This window comes from Geotrypetes seraphini, chromosome 10 (genome assembly GCF_902459505.1).
Source record: "Geotrypetes seraphini chromosome 10, aGeoSer1.1, whole genome shotgun sequence".
NCBI classification, from domain to species: Eukaryota; Metazoa; Chordata; class Amphibia; order Gymnophiona; family Dermophiidae; genus Geotrypetes; species Geotrypetes seraphini.
This window is the reverse complement of record NC_047093.1, coordinates 61,858,656-61,877,941: the sequence shown is the minus strand read 5'-3', so window position 1 is coordinate 61,877,941 and position 19,286 is coordinate 61,858,656. Positions and strand designations below refer to the sequence as shown.

The 19,286-nt window shown below is 45.0% G+C and overlaps 1 protein-coding gene across 8 annotated transcripts in view; it reads right to left on the bottom strand.

Annotated features, from left to right (window-relative positions):
- The window catches only part of SEC16A (SEC16 homolog A, endoplasmic reticulum export factor), a 152,625-nt gene that overhangs the window by 85,402 nt on the left and 47,937 nt on the right, over nucleotides 1-19,286 (bottom strand). For all 8 annotated transcript variants that reach the window (XM_033960144.1, XM_033960147.1, XM_033960143.1 and 5 more), the window contains exons 6-10: nucleotides 16,317-16,515; nucleotides 15,618-15,801; nucleotides 14,427-14,569; nucleotides 5,984-6,045; nucleotides 5,734-5,872 (exon numbers count right to left, since the gene is read on the bottom strand). In XM_033960144.1, coding sequence (XP_033816035.1) covers nucleotides 5,734-5,872; nucleotides 5,984-6,045; nucleotides 14,427-14,569; nucleotides 15,618-15,801; nucleotides 16,317-16,515 — 727 coding nt within the window. The remainder of the gene's footprint in view (nucleotides 1-5,733; nucleotides 5,873-5,983; nucleotides 6,046-14,426; nucleotides 14,570-15,617; nucleotides 15,802-16,316; nucleotides 16,516-19,286) is intronic.

Genomic DNA, 19,286 nt, shown 5'->3' with positions numbered 1-19,286 from the left:
GACGCACCTGAACATCTACCCGATAATGTCTAACAAAGGAATGCAAGGAGGACCAAACCGCAGCCTTACAAATATCCACTGGAGGCACGAGCGACGACTCAGCCCAAGAAGCTGCCTGACCCCGAGTGGAATGAGCCTTGAGAAACTCCGGAACAGGCTTCCGTCTCAGAAGATAAGCGGAAGCAATCGTCTCCTTGATCCAGCGCGCAATAGTAGCCTTAGAAGCGCCAGCCCCCCCCGACGAGGACCCGCCAGAAGGACAAAGAGATGATCGGATTTCCGGAATTCCCGGGTCCGCTGCACATAAGAGCGGAGGACCCGACCGACATCCAACTTGCGCAGCTGCCATTGCTCAGAAGAGCCCTCCCGACTACCCAAGACCGGGAGGACCACCGATTGATTGACATGAAAAGGAGAAACTACTTTCGGCAGAAAGGAAGGAACAGGCCGCAAGACAACCCGCTCCCTCGAAAATTCCAAGAAGGGAGCCCTACAAGAGAAAGCCTGTAGCTCAGAAACACGCCTAGCGGAAGTAATGGCCACCAAAAAGACCGCCTTCAGAGTAAGGTCCTTCAAAGAACAGCCATCCAACGGCTCGAAAGGCGAGCACACCAAAACAGAGAGAACCAGATTGAGATCCCAAGAGGGAACAGAGGGCCGTAGGGGAGGCCTGAGCAACTTGGCCGCCCGCAAAAAGCGTATCACATCAGGAATGGCCGACAAACGCTGACCTGTCACTAACCCTCGAAAAGCCGACAGGGCCGCAAGTTGAACTCGGAGAGAAGACCAAGCCAGGCCTCTATCCAGGCCATCCTGCAAGAATTCTAGAATGTTAGGCAGGGAAGCGCGAAAAGAGACCACTCCCCGCTCCCGGCACCACCCCTCAAAGAGACGCCAAACCCGCACATAAGCCCGAGAGGTAGAAAGCCTCCGGGACCTCAAGAGTGTAGAGATCACCTTATCTGAATATCCCTTCTTACTAAGGCGACCCCTTTCAAGAGCCAAGCCGTAAGACAGAAGGGAGACGGGTCGAACATGGGAATGGGACCCTGCGTCAGAAGATCGTCCAAGAGAGGCAGAGGAAGAGGATCCGCCACCAGATGCCTCACCAGATCCGCATACCACGGACGTCGAGGCCAATCCGGAGCCACCAGAACCACCAGACCCGGATGGTGAACAATGCGAAGAAGTACTCTGCCCACTAATGGCCAAGGAGGGAACACATACAACAGCCCCTCCGTTGGCCACGGTTGGACCAGAGCATCCAGACCCTCAGCCAGACCGTCCCTGCGACGACTGAAGAAGCGGGGCACTTTGGCGTTGCCACTCGTGGCCATCAGGTCCATCAGGGGCTGCCCCCAAGTCTGCACTATCAACTGAAACGCCACGGCGCCGAGACACCACTCTCCTGGATCCAGGAAGTGACGACTGAGGAAGTCTGTCTGAACATTTTCTACCCCGGCTATGTGAGAGGCCGAGAGGTCCAGAAGATGGGACTCCGCCCAAACCATGAGCCGAGCCGCCTCCTGCGCCACCTGAGTGCTCTTGGTGCCCCCCTGACGATTGACATAAGCCACCGCCGTGGCATTGTCCGATAGGACTCTGACCGACTTGCCCAACAAAAGGGAGTGGAAAGCTAACAGCGCCAGACGGACCGCTCTGGTCTCCAACACGTTGATCGACCAGGAGGCCTCCTCCGTGGACCAGGTGCCCTGAGCTGAGTGACCCAAACACTGAGCCCCCCAACCGAGGAGACTCGCATCCGTAAGGAGCACCGTCCACTGCGGGAGATCCAGACCCACCCCCTGGACCAGTTGAGGGGTCCAGAGCCACCAGAGCAGACTGCAGCGCACCATGCCTCGCAGGGGAACAGGAACATCCAAACCGTGCCTCTGGGGAGACCACCTCCGGAGCAGAGCATACTGAAGAGGACGCATGTGGGCCCGCGCCCACCTCACCACGTCCAGGGACGCCGCCATCGACCCCAAGACTTGGAGGAAATCTCGCGCCCGAGGACACCGGGACGCCAAAAGCAGGCGAATCTGAGATTGCAATTTGCTCACCCAGGCCTCTGGAAGGAAGACCTTCCCCAAGGAGGTGTCGAACAGAACCCCAAGGTACTCCAGACGCTGAGTCGAGACCAACCGACTCTTGGAAAGGTTGACCACCCAGCCCAGCGACCGGAGAAACTCCACCACCCGAGCCGTAACCCGGGAGCTCTCCTGCAACGACTTTGCCCGAATCAACCAGTCGTCCAGGTAGGGGTGTACCAGAATGCCCTCCGACCGCAAGGCTGCCGCGACGACCACCATCACCTTGGTGAACGTCCGGGGAGCCGTGGCCAGACCAAAGGGAAGCGCACAGAACTGATAGTGCCGACCCAAGATCGCAAAGCGAAGGAAGCACTGATGAGAGGCCCGAATGGGAACATGCAAGTAGGCCTCCGTCAGATCGAGAGAAGTGAGAAACTCCCCCGGCTGAACCGCCAGAATGACCGACCGCAGAGTTTCCATGCGGAAAGAGGGAATCTTGAGAGCCCTGTTGACCCCTTTCAAATCCAGGATGGGCCGAAAGGTCCCCTCCTTCTTGGGCACCACAAAGTAAATGGAGTACCTGCCGGTGCCCCACTCCAGAGGGGGCACTGGAACAACTGCCTTGAGATTTAGCAAGCGCTGAAGGGTCTGGCGAAAAGCCAGCGTCTTCCAAGGAGTCTGACATGGAGAGGCGAGGAAAAGGTCCGGCAGAGAGCGGGCGAACTCTAGGGCATAACCGTCCCGCACCACCTCCAGGACCCACTGATCGGACGTGATCTCGGCCCATTTGGGGAAAAATTCGCGCAGCCGGGCCCCCACCGGAACCAAAGGGGGCGCCGGCAAGGAGTCATTATGCAGGACGGGAAGCGGGGGAACTGGCGGATGGATTCCCTGCCCCCCAAAAGGGCTGCATGCGCTGGAAGAACCGACCCCGGGAAAATCCCGGAGCCTGGAAAGAAGCAGCCCCACGCCTAGGGCGATACTTGCGAAACTCCCGCAAACGCCCCCGGGCAGCGCCACCCCGAGAAGCAGGGCGGGCACGGTCCTCAGGCAGACGGGGCACCTTCGAGTCCGTCAGAGTCTGAATCAACTTATCCAATTCCTCCCCAAACAAAAAAGACCCCTGAAAGGGAAATTTAGTAAGCTTAGCTTTGGACGCAGCATCCGCCGCCCAAGCGCGCAGCCACAAAATACGCCGCGCGGCCACGCCAAAGGCCATAGACTTAGCAGAGATCCGCACCAAGTCATAAAGAGCATCTGAGAGGAACGAGGCAGCCATCTCAATCTTCGCTACCTCCTGATCCACCAGAGACCAGTCATCAGACTCCCGATCCAGGACATGCTCAGCCCACCGAAACACGGCGCGAGCGACCAGCCCCCCACAAATAGCCGCCTGGACCCCAAAGACAGAGACCTGAAAATCTTGCTTAAGGATGTTCTCCAACTTGCGCTCCTCAGAGTCCCGCAAGGCAGAACCGCCCTCAACAGGTACGGTATGCCGCTTAGAAATCGCCAAGACCACCGCGTCAACGACTGGCGATGCTAAAGTAGCCCGATCCCCCTCTGGGATGGGATACAAACGAGCCATGCTGCGCGCCAAACGAAACGGCGCCTCCGGCGGTTTCCACTGTTCCAGTATAATATCCCGAATATCCTGATGCATAGGAAAAGAACGGGAAACGGAACGGATCCCCTATAACAGAGGGTCCCCCACACGCGGAGTCTCCGGCGGCGCATCCTCAAAACGCAACACCGAAGAAACCTGTTGAATCAGGTCCGGCAGCTCATCTCTCTGAAAAAGGCGCACCACGGACGCCTCTTCGCCGGAGGACGGGAAACCCGACAACCCGCCGCCAGCAGCCGTCCCCTCGAGAGGGTCCTGGAAATCCTCTGAAAGGTCCAGGTACTCATCCAGACCGACACGCTCCTCCGACCATAAATCCTCGTCCCACGACACCCGCGGACGCTTGGACAAGGGAGGAGGAGGAGGGGACACCCAACAGACGAGAGAGGCAAAGCCGCAGGGAGCGCGGAGGAAACCCCACTCCCCGAAACCCCCTGAGCGCATCCGGGACCCCCAGCCGCCTGAAAATAGGCTCTGCACAAGGAAAAAAAGAAATCAGGAGAAAAACCCCCCGAGGGTCCCAAGGGACTCCCTGCCACAGCAGGGGACACAGCAGAAACCTGCCCCTGTTTTTCCAATACAGGGGGAAGGTCACCTGAGGTGGAAGACAAAATGGAGGGGCCAGACTGAGAAGATGGCGACTTTCCCGCCAAAAATGCTCCCTCCATAGCCTGTAGCAGCTGAGAAGCCTGAACAGTCCCAGCCGCTAAAACAGGCAAGTCGGCATCAGCTGTCAAAATATCAGCTGAGAGGGAATCCCCAACAACCCGACCATCGGCGGCTCGGGGAATCCCTCCGTGGGCGGTTGGGGAAGACCGGGCTTCCCCACTGCTCCCAGCCGACTCGCGAGGCACCATCGGCGGGGAGCTCTGGGCGCCTGCAGCCGCTGCCGACGGAGCTCCTCCACCGCACCGGCCTGAACACCGCTTGCACAGGCCGGCCGCGAGTGCCTCGCGCCTGGAGCACAATGAGCACTTTTTCCCTTTAGAAGTGCTCATTGCTCCATACGCGACCTAGCTATAAAAAAGTGCCGGTTAGATGAAAAAATACAGTAAAATACAGTTTTCTTAAAGGGAAACAACCCTCCAGACCAGCACTACCTCAGGATTTTTTTTTTTTTTTTTTACAGAACAGACTCCACAGGCTCTCAAAGCAATATGCCTTGCTTGATTTAGGGGGCAAGGCTTACTGCTGAGGCTCCTCTATAAAAATGTGGGGAGGTAGAGGAAGTGGGGGGAGGGACCCCGCTCGAGACCCGCCGGGTTTGACACCCCCGAGGTCGGACGGACCCCCAAACAGGGCCCGCCCAAGCTCTGTCCGGCCAAAAACAGGGACTATAAACCCCCTAAACAAATTCCAACAGCCCTACCAAGGGAGATGGGTACAGATCACATCAACACCTACTGGAGACTGAAAGAAGACTGAGGTAAATAGAGAAGGGAGTATATTATATACTGTCCCACAGTTTTGTTTTCAGTCTCCACCTGCTGGTCATGATTGGATATATACCCATTTGTAAAGATTAACCTCTACTGGTCTGGAGAGTGCTAAAGAAAACCTTTTTACCAACCAAGGTAACACGGTCCGTGTTTCGGACAACACGCCTTCGTCAGGGGTCCATGGTAAATAAGGTATAAAGTATACCGCAAAAAATGAAGGTAACAACAAGTGCCTGTGTGTTTAATTCGCCGAGAATCGCTGCTAAAAGTGAAGCTTCACTTTTAGCAGCGATTCTCGGCGAATTAAACACACAGGCACTTGTTGTTACCTTCATTTTTGCGGTATACTTTATACCTTATTTACCATGGACTCCTGACGAAGTTTACCAAAACATGGACCATGTCGGGTCCCTTGGTTGGTAAAAAGGTTTTATATCACTGCATTTTAACTTTGGTACAATAAATTTTGCCTGCATCTTGTACATGGTCTATAGGCCATGCTAAACCTATTTTGTAGCACATCTTACTAAAAAAGGCCCACTATGAACTGTTTTAATGCCCTGAGCTTTTGCTAATCACACTGGAAAATTATGAACTAATATCAAGAAAAAATGTACAGAATGACAAAACTTCTTACCCCATTCTGTCTGCATAGAAGCACAATCAACTCCCATAACAAACTTGCAGACTCTTTATCAATTAATTTCTCATTCCGAAAGCAAGCTGTAGCTTTGTTCTGCGCAAACTTGATGACATCAACTTTGTGGGTTTCATCTCTTAAAGAAAATACACCACCACCACCACATGAGAAATCATTTCAGTTTACAACCTTATACAGTTCCTTAATATAATGGTAAAACATATTTACAAAGGATGCAAAAACATACTTGGTAAGTGGACCAGGGAATGCTCTCATCTCTTCTTGTTCCGGAATATGTTCTAACATGGTCTGCAAAATAAATATTTAACTAGACACTTAAAACATGCATATACATTTCTCAGCCTACAACAGGTCTTTATTCCATTAACTCAAGACTAATAAAGCTAATGGCTTGCAGCACAAAAGATGTGAAAATAAGAGGCCCAAATCCTAATACTGTGACCATCATTGTTTAGTGTTCAATGGGTATGCAATTTTCTCTTCTAGTGAGCTACTTTTATGTATGGCAATAAGCTAGTCTCAGACGTCTTCAATGAATGAAAAATTGGAGAGATCAATGCTGGCTACTGAAAATTCTTAGACCCTATTTAATTTGGTACCTGAGGCTTCAATTTTAATTTTTCTGGACCATTAAAAAGGAACCATCTCCATCAAGATTCCTACTTATGGGAAAAATATTTTATCTGATACATTATCTCATCTTAAGTTACTACAGATTCTCAGAGATGCAGGACTATGATCAGGAATTTTTAAATAACTCTGCTCTTATTTTTTCCGCAAATCATATTCTGTTTTCTGTAACAATGAGCTATCTTCAAAAAAGATAATGAGGTCCGGGGTTCCTCAGGGATCACTTATCACCCATTCTTTTCAATCTGTATTTGGCACCCTTGGCCAAGCTGATGACATTCATCTAGTTATCTTTATGAAAGATAAATCAAGAAGAGATTATGTTGGATTTTAATGATAAATTGCAAAATGTTGGCTGAATGTCAAAACATAATCTTGTCTCGACTGCTGAAAATTTTTCAGCTATGTACTAATCACGTAAGCAGAAGAAACTGAGGTTTTTGCCCAGAGTCAGTAATAATTCCTCAGCACTTCAGAAAATAACTACACCTAGAGTTCGTTGTGATGAATCTTTGAGTTTTAAACCACAGACAGGCCATGTTTTTATTACTGTATTTACAAATGTTACATCAGTTAAATCTATTTTATATAGAGAAAATTTGACTAAATTAGTCCATGCTTTTATTACTGTAGATTGGATTACTGTAACTCTCGTTTTATGGGTTCTAATAAGGCAGATTTGCAGCTTGTTCAAAATATGGCTGTTAGGCTCATTAGTGGAGCCAAGCAAACTCTAATCTTGCACCAACTACATTGGTTGCCTATTTTGAAACACACTAAAATCTAGTTACTATGTTTAACTTTTAAGGCATGATAAAAAGGCATGATATAGGAGACAACCTGAGTACTTGTTTAAAAAATTGTTTCATTACATTCCTTCAAGATCATTGCGATCATTGCAAAAGTATTTACTTCAGCTACCTAGTTTAAGGTAGTGAAACAATTTTTAACGCTATTATGTTGAATACATGTAGAATTGTTTGTACAGTTGTTGTTTACCTGGGGCTTTATCACTATTTATGTATGCCTCATTTGAAGATTGTAACAAATAATGTTGTCTGCTGTACACTGCTTAATACATTTGTAAAAGCAGTATATCAAATCTAAAATACAATCCAAGAGAGCCAATAGCCAGGTTTGGGCCACTGTGTTATAAATGCCATGGCCAAATTTTAGCAATCTTAGATTGGCCCTATGCAAACTGCATAATTCCATTCATATTCTATCAGTATGGGCAAAGAAAAAGTATTTCACAATAACTGCCATGTAACATAGTTAACTCACTTGTAGCAGGTGTTCTCCGAGGTCAGTAGGCAGATATTGTCATATATGGGCGACATTGTTCACGAAGCCCGGCACGGACATGTACTGTCACTTTAAAAAAACTTTAGCACTGTCCATACTACACATAGGCATGTGCCATCCTGACCAATGTCACCCTGTAAGACCTTCAGTTTTATCCAAAAGCTAAGCCAGCTAGGGGAGGTGGGAGAACACTTGCTACAGGTGAATAATTATGCTTTCTCCGAGGACAAGCAGGCAGAATATTCTCACATACATGACTTCTAAGCTACCAGACTCATGCCTCTAGGAAGAGGGTTAAATATAACTGTCATGAGACTGATGAAATCCCTGAGGACAGAGGGAAGATGGCTTTTTAAAGAGAAAATAAATTTTTGATAACTGCCTGACCAAACTGACTGTCTCACTTAGAATGGTGATCTAAGCAGTAGTAAGTAAATGTATGGACTGAGAACCAATGTGGCTGCTTTGCAGATGGCCTGAATAGGAGTGGAGCATAAATGTGCAATAGAAGTGGCCATGGCTCTTGCTCTAGCGTCAGGTCGAGAATATGCAAAGGATATGCAGTCTGCTAGCCAGCATGAAATAGTCCTCTTAACTGAAACTCCCAACTGTCGAGGTCAAAGGAGATAAACAGTCAAGATGTAGCCTTATGTGATTTGGTTTGATCCAAGTAGTAGGTAAAAGCTCTTTTACAGTCCAGTGTAAGGAGACTTGACTTCCCAGGATGTGAATGTGGTTTTGGAAGGAAACGGGTAAAACAATGGACTGGATGAGATGAAATTCAGAGAATTCGAAGGACAACTTTGTTGTGAAAAAATCTGGTATAGGGTGGATTTGATACCAGTGCTTATAATTTGCTGACTCAAGGTGCAGAAGTAAGCGTGATCAGGGTTTTGTATGGGCAAACACCAATGCATTTAAAGCAAGCACTGTCTATATATGTGCCAAGTAGGACTCTAAGATCAACAAATGCAATGTTATTACAGGTTGAGCATGTACATTATGTAACTACAGGCCAGTCAGCATTTTCAGTAGCTGCAGCAAAACTGTAATCAGTTGCCAACCATTTTACGTTTGTGCAAAAGTGCTGATCAATTTTGTAAAATTTATTTGTATAAGCTTACTTACTTGTGATTTGTAGCTAGGTAATAGGTGTGAGATAAATTTATAAAATAAATAATAAAATAAAAACTTTCCAGGCGAGGTGTTTAAGTGAAGCCTTGGACAAGAGTAGTTTAAATGGTGGATTTATGAGCATAGAAAGAATAGCATTCAAATTCTCCCAGTCCACAGGCCCTGGTCTGAGTAGAGGCTTAATGTGGTAAAAACCTTTCATGAATCTGGAGACCAATGGATATATCAAGATGGGTCTAGTATAGAGAATGGCATGGGGAAAAAAATTGTCCCAGTCTCTGCCCCGTCCCTGCGAGCTTGGTCCCCGTCCCGTCAGCTCGGTCTGTCTCTGCCCCCAAGAGATCATTCCGTCTCCACCCTGTCTCTGTGAGCTCGATCCCTGTCCCTTCTCCAAAAACCATCTGATCCCATCCACACAAGCCTCGAATAGTTTTATACTGAACTTATTTTATTAAAGTATAAAAAGAAACAATATTCTGTACAATTGTCATTTTATAAATTAGAGTTCTGGCTCCTGAACTAGAGGAAGAGATCTTAAGCTGGCAGGGCTTTGTTTATAAACATTTATCAACACAGCTATAATACTACTTTATCCTAAAGCAAAAAAAAAAAAAGAAAAGAAACAGAAATTTTTTTTCTACCTTTTTTGTCTAGTTTCTGCTTACCTCATCTTCTCGTCATTCTCTTCCTTCCATCCACTGTCTGCATTCTCTCTGCCTCTTCCATAGACATCTGCTCTATTTTTATGCCTCTACCAGAAACTGTCTGCCTCTCCCTCCCTTCCCCCACCTCCCAATTGGTCTGGCACTCATCTTCTTCCCTTCGCTCTCCCCATGGACTGGCATCTGTCTTCTTCCCTTCCATCTCTCGCTCCTCCCCCCCGCTCCCGCCCCAGTTGTTTTTAGCATCTCTTGCCTCCACGGTCCAGGCATCTCTTCCCTTTGTCGGGCCATCTCCCTCTCTTCCCATCACCATGGGCGTTTTTAAGAAATGAGGTTTTCTCTCTCCGAGCAGCTCGGACACCATAGCCTTCTCACAGGTCACGTTCGACTGCCCTGAAACTTCTCCACCTTCGTAAACAGAAAGTTGCGTCAGAGGAGAAGTTTCGGGCAGTCGCTCGTGACCTGTGAGAAGGCTATGGCATCTGCACCGCTCGGAGAGAGAAAACCTCAATTCTTAAAAATGCCCATGGTGATGGGAAGGGAGGGAGATGGCCTGACAAAGGAAAGAGATGCCTGGACCGTGGAGATTGGAAGCAAGGAGGGAGGGGGCTGCTGAACCGTACAATCGAAAGGAAGGCTTCTGACCAGAAGGGGTGGGAAGGGAGGCAACACGTGACAGATACTTTACTGTGGGGCAAGGTCGTGGGTAACATTCACCCTGTCATTCTCTAGTCTAGTATTCAAATGAGTAAGAAAAGCGCTGATTGCACTGACATGGATATGTACAGAAGAAGTTTGAAGTTCAGAATTGGAAAGTTAAAGGAGGTAGTCCAGCAGAAACGGTAGAGGACATGTGACTGAATCCAAGAAATGGATAAATAGTAGAAATAACTGGAGTGGGATGGAATCCCAATTGCTGAGTGGTAGGGGAGGAAGCCAGGCTTATCATGGCCAATGTGGTGCTATGAGAATCATTGGAGGCTTGCTCTTGGCTAAGTTTGATTAGAGTTTTCCTGATTAGTGAAATTGAAGGAAATGCATAGAGGATTTGGGATTGAACAGTCTGGAGCAGTAAAGCGGAAGCTTCTGTGTTGTGGGAGACGCGAAGAGATCTATGTCAGGAGTCCCCCATAATTTGAAAATTTGTAGCAAAGTTGCTGTGTGGAGTGACCACTCATAAAGCTGGAGAAGTTTGCTCAATTTGTCTGCTAGGCAGGTTTTTATTTTCCTGTTAGATATACTGCTTTGAGAAAGATGTTGTGAGCAATTGCCCAAGTCCGAAATTGGATGGCTTCTTGGCAAAGGGGATGAAAGCCTGTGCTGCCTTGTTTGTTTATATGATACATGGCTACTTGACTGTCAGTGCGCACGAGAGCTACATGGTTCTGCAAGCAATGCTGAAAGGTGAACAGAGCATTGCAAATCGCTTGCAACTCTAGCAGGTTGATTTGTAGTGTTTGCTCATGGGGAGACCAGATTCCTTGAGTGCCTAGGCGGTCTAGGTTAGTTCCCCAAATGAGACATGAAGCATCTATTGGGAGGACTTTCTGGTGGGGAGGAGGTTGGAATAGTAGGCCTCTGGAGAGATTGGATGGGTTGCTAAAGTTCTGGGGTGACTTGATGATGTGCAGAGAGGGGGATCTGTAGCTTGAATCCATTGGGAGGATAAAGTCTACTGTGGCACTCTGATATGAAGGCGTGCAAACGGAACTACATATACAGTGGACGCCATATGACGTAACATCTGTCTTGCACTGAGATATGTTCATGATGAGACTGAATGGCAGAGGTGCAGAAGATTATCGAGCCTCTGATGAGCTAAGAAAGTTCGAGACTAGTGGTGTCTAGAAGGGCTCCTATAAACTCCACTTTCTGAGACAGAGAAAGGTGTGATTTCAGATAACTGACTACGAATCTTAGGAGCTCCAGGAGGTAGATCATAGAAGTGGTGGCTTGGTGAACTACAGTTGGTGAGGAAGTATGGGTAGACATGAAACCCATAATTGCGCAAAGTTGTAGCCACCATTATTAGACACTTGGTAAAGACTCTTGACATCATAGGTATTTCTTGTGGGTTGACAAGATTGGAATATGAGTGTGGGCTTCTTTTAAACCATGCAAAATCTCTCCTTCACTAAATATTTGTTGAGAGTAAACTAAACTAAAACTTAATTTTATAGACCAGGTCTTCAACCAAAAGGAGCTCGACTCGGTTTACAATAATGTAAACAATACATAAACATAGAAAACAGATGTAAACTAGAATGGCTTAGTTTCCAAAGTGTTTGGTAAACAAGAAAGTTTTCAGGGCTTTTCAGAATAGAACAAAGGGACCTAAACTTCTAAGTGAAACAGTAGCTCATACCTTAGCTCAGTTAATTTGAAAATGAAAGAGTGGCTGAATCTTTTAAAAGTTCTATTTTTACCTTTAAGGGAAGGAATGAAGTACTGGATGAAGATCTCTGGCCTTTTTCTGAATCAGAAAGTATTTGGAGTAGAACCCTCTGCTCCTCTTCTTGGGTGGAACTGGTTGTATTGCGTTGAGATGAGAAAGGGCTGAGAGCACCTGGTGAAGTAGAGATTTCTGAAGTGAGTTGAAAGTAGACTCTTTTGGAGGGTGGGTTGGAGGCTTTTTCAGAAGGTGAAGGGCATATCCTCTAGAGACTACCTGAAGGACCCATTTGTCTGTTATTTGGGTCCAGCATAGATAAAAATGATGGATCTGAACACTCCCCCTTCCCCCCCCCCCGGTAAGCGCATTGGAAGAGAGAGATGTTGGCTATATAAGACAGTCAAAAGGACTATTGAGACTTTTGTTGTCTCTGTTTATGAGAGCATCTGTGAGCAGACTGATATGAGGAGATGGTAGGCTGAGTAAAGTGATGCCTGGATGGATAATAGGGCTGTTGACAATAAGGAGCAGAAAATTTTCATAACTGCTGCATAGGTGGAGCATATTGTAGTTTGGACAATGTTGTCATACAATCAGAATGTTTCTTTATTTTTTCAGTATCCTCCTCTATTCGGTCTCTGATAGTCATCCCCTGTACAAGGAATATTTGACAGATGGTTTTGAACATTGGGTTCTAGGTTGGAAACACAAAGCCATGCCTGCCCAAGCATAGTAATAGAAACTACTGATGTTCAGGGTGAGATGTCAAAAGCAGATCTCACCTTGTATTTTCTAGTTTCAAAAAAAATCTTTAGTAAGGCGCTGAAAAGCTTCCTGTTGGTCACATGAAAATTATAATTCAGTATATGGTTAATGAACATAGATGACTGAAAATACTTTTCTGCCAAATCTATCCAAAGTCCTGCCTTCTCTTCCAGGAGGACTGCTGGCATAAGAACATTAACTATGAGCATGTTTTAAGGCTGTTTCTACCACTAAGGACTGCTGTTGTTGTGGTTTGTCAAAAGCAGGTATAGACTGGAACCTGAACAGGTATCTAATTTTCTAGGAGCAACTGGAACTATGAGAGGATTTTCTTCATTTTTAAAGAGAGCTTCCTTCATTAAATTGTATCGAGGAAGCTTCACATAGTCCTTGGGCCATCTTATATGATCCAATGCCTCCATAAGCTCTGCTCGAGGTTCCCTCTCTGATTCCATATGAATGGGAAGAGCAAGCCCCATCTACCTGATGAATTCTGTAAAAGAGAGGCTTTCATGTGGAGATCGTCTCCTAGGGAGAGGAGGTGAATGATCGATGGGATTCCATAAGACTCCTCACCTGAAACATCAAGCTCAGATGAGTGAATGGAGAGATCTGAGTCTATATCCTCTACTTGATGGTGTCTGGAAGAATGGGATGTAAAGTGTCAAGAGCAGCATTGTGAAGATCATCAAAACTATGATGGAGAGGCATTTCGAGAGTGCCTCAATGGGGTCAAGTGTCAATAGGAGGCTTGGGAAGCATTCCTGGAAGAGGAGGCCCAAAATGAATGACGTCAGGAAGTGTCTTAATCTTGAGACAAGGAACTACAATGCTCAGATGTGGATTGACATCGAGGTGTTAGCTCTCGACATCGTGATGAAGACTGATGTCAAGGATGTGTCAGCTGCAAAGCAGCGTGTGGCTGTGGGATGTCAGGCTGGGTTAAAGCAGAGGCATGTTGCGTGAGGGAAGAAGTGCTTTAGCCTGAAGTAAAGATGCCAATACTTGATACAATAAGACCTTAATCTGGTCCTGCAGGATGGTGCCGGTACCAATCAAAGGCAGAGTCAGCTCAGGTTGACGTCAAGGCGTCAGGGACTTAGGGGGAGGTCACCTAGTAGCAGAAAGCATCTGGAGTGATGGAAAGCGTTCTGACAGTCGACACTTCTGAGGCACTGAAGATGGTGAGGATGTGGAAGTTTGTCTGGAAGGTGAGTGTTGACACTTCTTAGACTTTTTCCAGAGGTCCTCTGAAGTCCAACATGCAGAAAAAGAAGAGCCGGAGTCTCTTCTGGATAGTACCAGAAGCTGAGTGAACACTGGTCTTGGTGTCGACATAAGAGGCACCTGGGCTGGTAATGGGTCTGTAGACATGGTGGACATGGACCCATACAGCTTTTCTAACTGAATATGGCAAGCCTTTAGAGCCCTCTTTTGTATGCAAACACAAAGATTACAAGAAATGTCCCAATGCTCAGGACCCAGACACTGTATACACCAGTAGTGAGGGTGTGTACCTGAGATGGTCCTGTTACATCGAGAGCACTTCTTAAAACCACTAGGCGTTGAAGACATCAATGGGAAGACCGCCAACATTAAGCCAAAAGGCTCAATTGTAGGGCATGTCAAATAGAAATGCTCTCAAAAAAGGTCTACATTCCCGGCCTCCACAGTTGTCCATATGTGAGAATATACTGCCTGCTTGTCTTCGGAGAATCCTCCTTACACATCAAAATGTGGAACATATGAAAATAGAAAATAATGCTCAAGTAAGTTTTTACCTCCATATTATGTATCTCAACCAAAGCTGGCTGCCCTTCAGATGGCAGGTTCGGCAGGATTTTAATAAAGTAGCCCCCAGGACCAAACCTTGCACAGATATGAGGCACTGAAAATTTCTCTGGTGTTACAGGTCTTGATGGAACTAAGGAAGTGAATATGTAATAAACAAACAAAATGCAGTTACAACCACCAAAGTAACCTTATAATTATCTATTTGCCACCTTTTCAGATTAAAAATGAACACAAAATACTGGCTACCTAAGCAAGGAAAATAGTCAAGTGAAAGTGGGGGAAAAAATCAGATCCATTTTCACAATTAATTCCATTACTTAAAATAAAGTTATGCTGATTTGTATAGATTTTTACCATCCTATTTTTTATGTTGGCTGTTTTATAAATCACTCAGCTTTATCTGATGGGTGGTCAATGAACGTGGCAATTAAAATTGTACAAATACCATTCAAAACCAACTTACCTAAAATGATGCCACTCATCAGCAAGTAAGATACAAATAACTATATATTCCAGGAGCAGCGATTTATAATCATTAGCCAGAGTGTTACTGCAGAAGGTGGGTTAAAAATGGTGGCCAGACCAACAATTACGAAGGCTCAAAGCACAATCACCCATGTAGGGAGAGATTCTAATTGAACTGGTCAAGCCAAAAATAAACCCCAGTCTACATATTTGTTTAAAGATTTTACTCTGCAAAATTTGTGTAAGAAATTATGTATAGTAGTAATCTCTACAAAACAGGGTCAAATAACCCAAGCCAATTCAAACATTTTTTTTTTTGGCAGAGGGAAAATAATGCTCATAGCCATGTACTTGGCTTGGGAAAATTTGAAGAGAATGCAAAAATCAGCATAAAGCAGTACTGTTGTTGCTGTACATCATTTTGATCCATTTACTCATTTTTATTCTTGTCTATTGAAAAATTTACATACTGTACATTTAAAATAACCACTTTTTTGCAGACAAAACACATATCAGCACTGAATCTCTCTAGATAAAGCAAATCCACCTGTGCACTGTTTAATTTCACCACTTGAGCACAGAAAGGTTATGGTTAAATCTGATATACTGTCTTAAAAATAACTCAAAGTGGTTTACAATCTTGATGGCTCTTGGCATATTTCAGTGTGCTTGCAATAGGCTGTTCTTTCATTTAATCCATTATCTGAACATACCTTGCTCTACAGGTTGCCATCCACCTTCGCCTGGATAGCCATACTGATAATTTGCATTTGTCTCTTGATTACCAAAGTTACCCGAGTACAGACCATAGGAATAATCAGTGTGGAAAGAAGCTATCCCTGCTGCTGCTCCATAGGTATTTGCTGTCAGGTCTTGCTGGCCTTTATACACTTGACTCTTGGAGGGAGGGAACAAAATATTTAGTAAAATATTGCACAATTTAACAACACATAAAAAAGTAAGTTTAACCTGTGGTAGCCCCTTGTTAAAACAAAGCTCTAGATACCCAAAAATTGTTTGCATATACTGTTCTGGATTAATTACCAGAGCATTCATCTCAGTATTAACTTGATTTCATTCCATTTCTTATTCACACAGCTTTAAATTGCATACTAATTTCTCCACTATGTTCACAGAATGTTAGAAATTACTTCAAAACGTTGCACATACCAATATTTAGTACAAAGACTTCAGAACTAATTTATTCAGAAGAGAGACTATACTAATTAGATAAAACTTTCTTTTGCTGGTTCTAAAATAGGAAATATTTTAACCCAGGATTTTTTTTTTTTAAGTTTAGTCTTCAGAGACTCATGCAGGTTTTTTTTTTTAATTATTTTTTTTCAGACAAACTGAACATTGCCTAAAAAAAAAAAAAAAAAAAGCCAAACACAAACCCATAGGACACTCACTTGCTGGGAACGAGAGCTGAAGCTGCTTCGCCGACTGTGAACGCTATGCGAGCTATGAAGGCTATGAACAGAATGCTCACTGTGGATGCTGCGCCTGTCACACTCATCACCGTAGGGATCCCTGTGGGGCTCATTTTCATCATCAAAACTTCCAGCAAACCGGGGATCATACTGCCAGTGACTGTCGTACCCATCCCGCCTTAAAAGAGAGCAAAGACTGAAAATCCACCCAAAGGATTTGGTAAAAAACAAACCTTTATGGCTAGCACAGTAAATACAATGAAAAAGCAGCAAGAGCAAAGATAACCAAAGTATGAAATTAGGATTTCATTTTATAAACTTCCATCATAGAAGACCTCAAGCAGCTATTTATAGAGCCCTTTTAGTAAGGCTTAGTGTAAGATTACGGACATTAATGTGAGCTAAATGCTGAGAGTTCTATTCTATATCTATGAGCCATGATGCACTTAGAGTCAGATTCTATAAATGGCGCCTACATTAGGGGCGGCTAGGCACCCTAAATGCAGCTGCCCAATGATGCCTAAGTTCAGGATCCACGCCTCTTATTTTTTAATTGTCATGGCAACTTACCACGCCAGTTTTCAATAAATAAAACCCATTAATTAAACAATTTAAGAGTTCGAAGCAGAACTCTTAGGACACCTAAAGATGCCTAATGATGCTTATGTTAAAAAGTAGGCACAGTTATGGGCGGAGAATAGGCGTGGTTGACTTAGGCATCCGACTTAGCGCCACCAAATTAGGCGATTGAAAAGCTGTCCTAAAGGAGCAGCGCCTATGTCTAGGATGCCTAGCAATGACTAATTCCACTTAGGCACCGGTAAATATGATTCTATAAATGGTGCCTTTTTTTGATTGACAACCGCACAGACTGGCGCCATTTATTGAATCTGGCACTTAGTGCACAGTCAGTAAAAGGGCCCTAGTATTCAGATCTCATGTCTCAGATGGTTTTTTTTGTACATCAAGTCAGGAAGAGCTGAGTAACAGTGTGGATCAGAAGCACAGGAAAACATTTAAAAATCTTCACAAAATAAGATGTTTTTACTGCTAACAGGAAAATCCACATTATGGCAAGTGTTTTCTTTACACCTTGGTCCCACAAGCCCACTGATATCAAATGACTTGGATCAAGATCACACGGTCAGTGGCAAAAGGATCTTGAACACATGTCCCACAATATTTAAGATGGACCTCCGCTGGGTCAGACCCGAGGTCCATCGCGCCCAGCATTCCGCTAACGTGGCGGCCCAACAGGTCCAGGACCTGCACAGTACTCTTTCTATACCCTTCTATACCCTTTTCTAGTAGGAAAATGTCCAATCCTTTCTTGAACCCCAATACCGTACTCTGCCCTATTACGTCCTCTGGAAGCGCATTCCAGGTGTCTACCACACGTTGAGTAAAGAAGAACTTCCTAGCATTTGTTTTGAATCTGTCCCCTTTCAACTTCTCCGAATGCCCTCTTGTTCTTTTATTTTTTGAAAGTTTGAAGAATCTGTCCCTCTCTACTCTCTCTATGCCCTTCAAGATCTTGTAAGTCTCTATCATATCCCCTCTAAGTCTCCTCTTCTCCAGGGAAAAGAGTCCCAGTTTCTCCAATCTCTCAGCGTATGAAAGATTTTCCATCCCTTTTATCAGACGTGTCGCTCTCCTCTGAACCCTCTCTAGTAACGCCATGTCTTAGAAACCTAATGCAATGTTCTAACCACTAGCACACTCCCACTCACTTTAAAAGGAAAACCATTTAAGGTAGCTGTGGATGATTTTTTTTTACTTCATTTTCTCTGCTTCAGTAGCCTAAGACATGTACATAGGATCTCTAAAAGAAGGAAGGGATAGTAAATGGTATGGATGGGCTAACTGGATAGGCCATATAGTCTTTATCTGCCTTCATTTTCTGTTTCTATTATTTAAGGATCTGCACAAACATACAGAATTAGGGCTTACCTGATAATTTTCTTTTATTTAATCCAACCAAAGCACTCCAGGTCCTGTGGGTTTGTGCTCCTCAACCAATAGATGGAGAGAGAACAGAATTGTGCGACCTGCCTTATTTGGGCACCATGCAGCTATAGATCCTTAATATCTTGAATGACCAAGCAGTGAAGATCACTAAGATAAAACATCTAGAAAAACATTCCCAAAAATAAAAAACAATTGGTATGGAGCAACATGGTGTTAAACTGGAATAGGAGAAGAAATATAAACCCTTTGGAAAGTAAAATTCAGCAAACAGCTATTGGGTGGGACACTGGACTGTTCTGGTAGGACTAAAGAAAATGATCAGATCAACTCTAAATTCTCCTACTTTGTCATCTATACCAGACCAGTCCAGGACCTGTGGAATGTATAAAAGAAATCATCAGGGCGAGTAGGACGAAGAAATATCTGCCCTAACAGTCAAATTCAGCTTCCAGGCTTGCAATGCTTCACAAAAATATAAAACGATGACCAGGTAGCCACTCTACAAATATCTGCTGGGTCCAATGCTCAAAACTCTGCCCAAGATGCTGGTAGAATAAGCTTGCAAACCTGTAGGTGGTCTCTTGCATCTTTTTCTGAGGAAAGTAATCATGTCTTTAATTCTTTCCTTAGCAGTCATAGGTATCATAAACATTTAGTCACATCCATTTAAGCCAAGGAAAACCAGGCCTAAAATACCTGCGCCGAAGTTGTGCACAGATTAGGCATATCCTGCATCAATGTACGTAACTTTTAGGAACACCCACACACCTCCCCTGGCCATGCCTTTTTGAGATTTGCATACTAGAACTGACACACACCACTTTATAGAATGCACCTACCAAGTTGTGTGCGTTAACTTCTAATTAGTAGCAATTAGCATCAATTATGAGGTCTTCATCGACAAGTAGCAGCACCAACTGGTCTAGTTAAACAATTAAGTTGTGCATGCAAATTGGCTGGGCACATCGATTTGCACACACA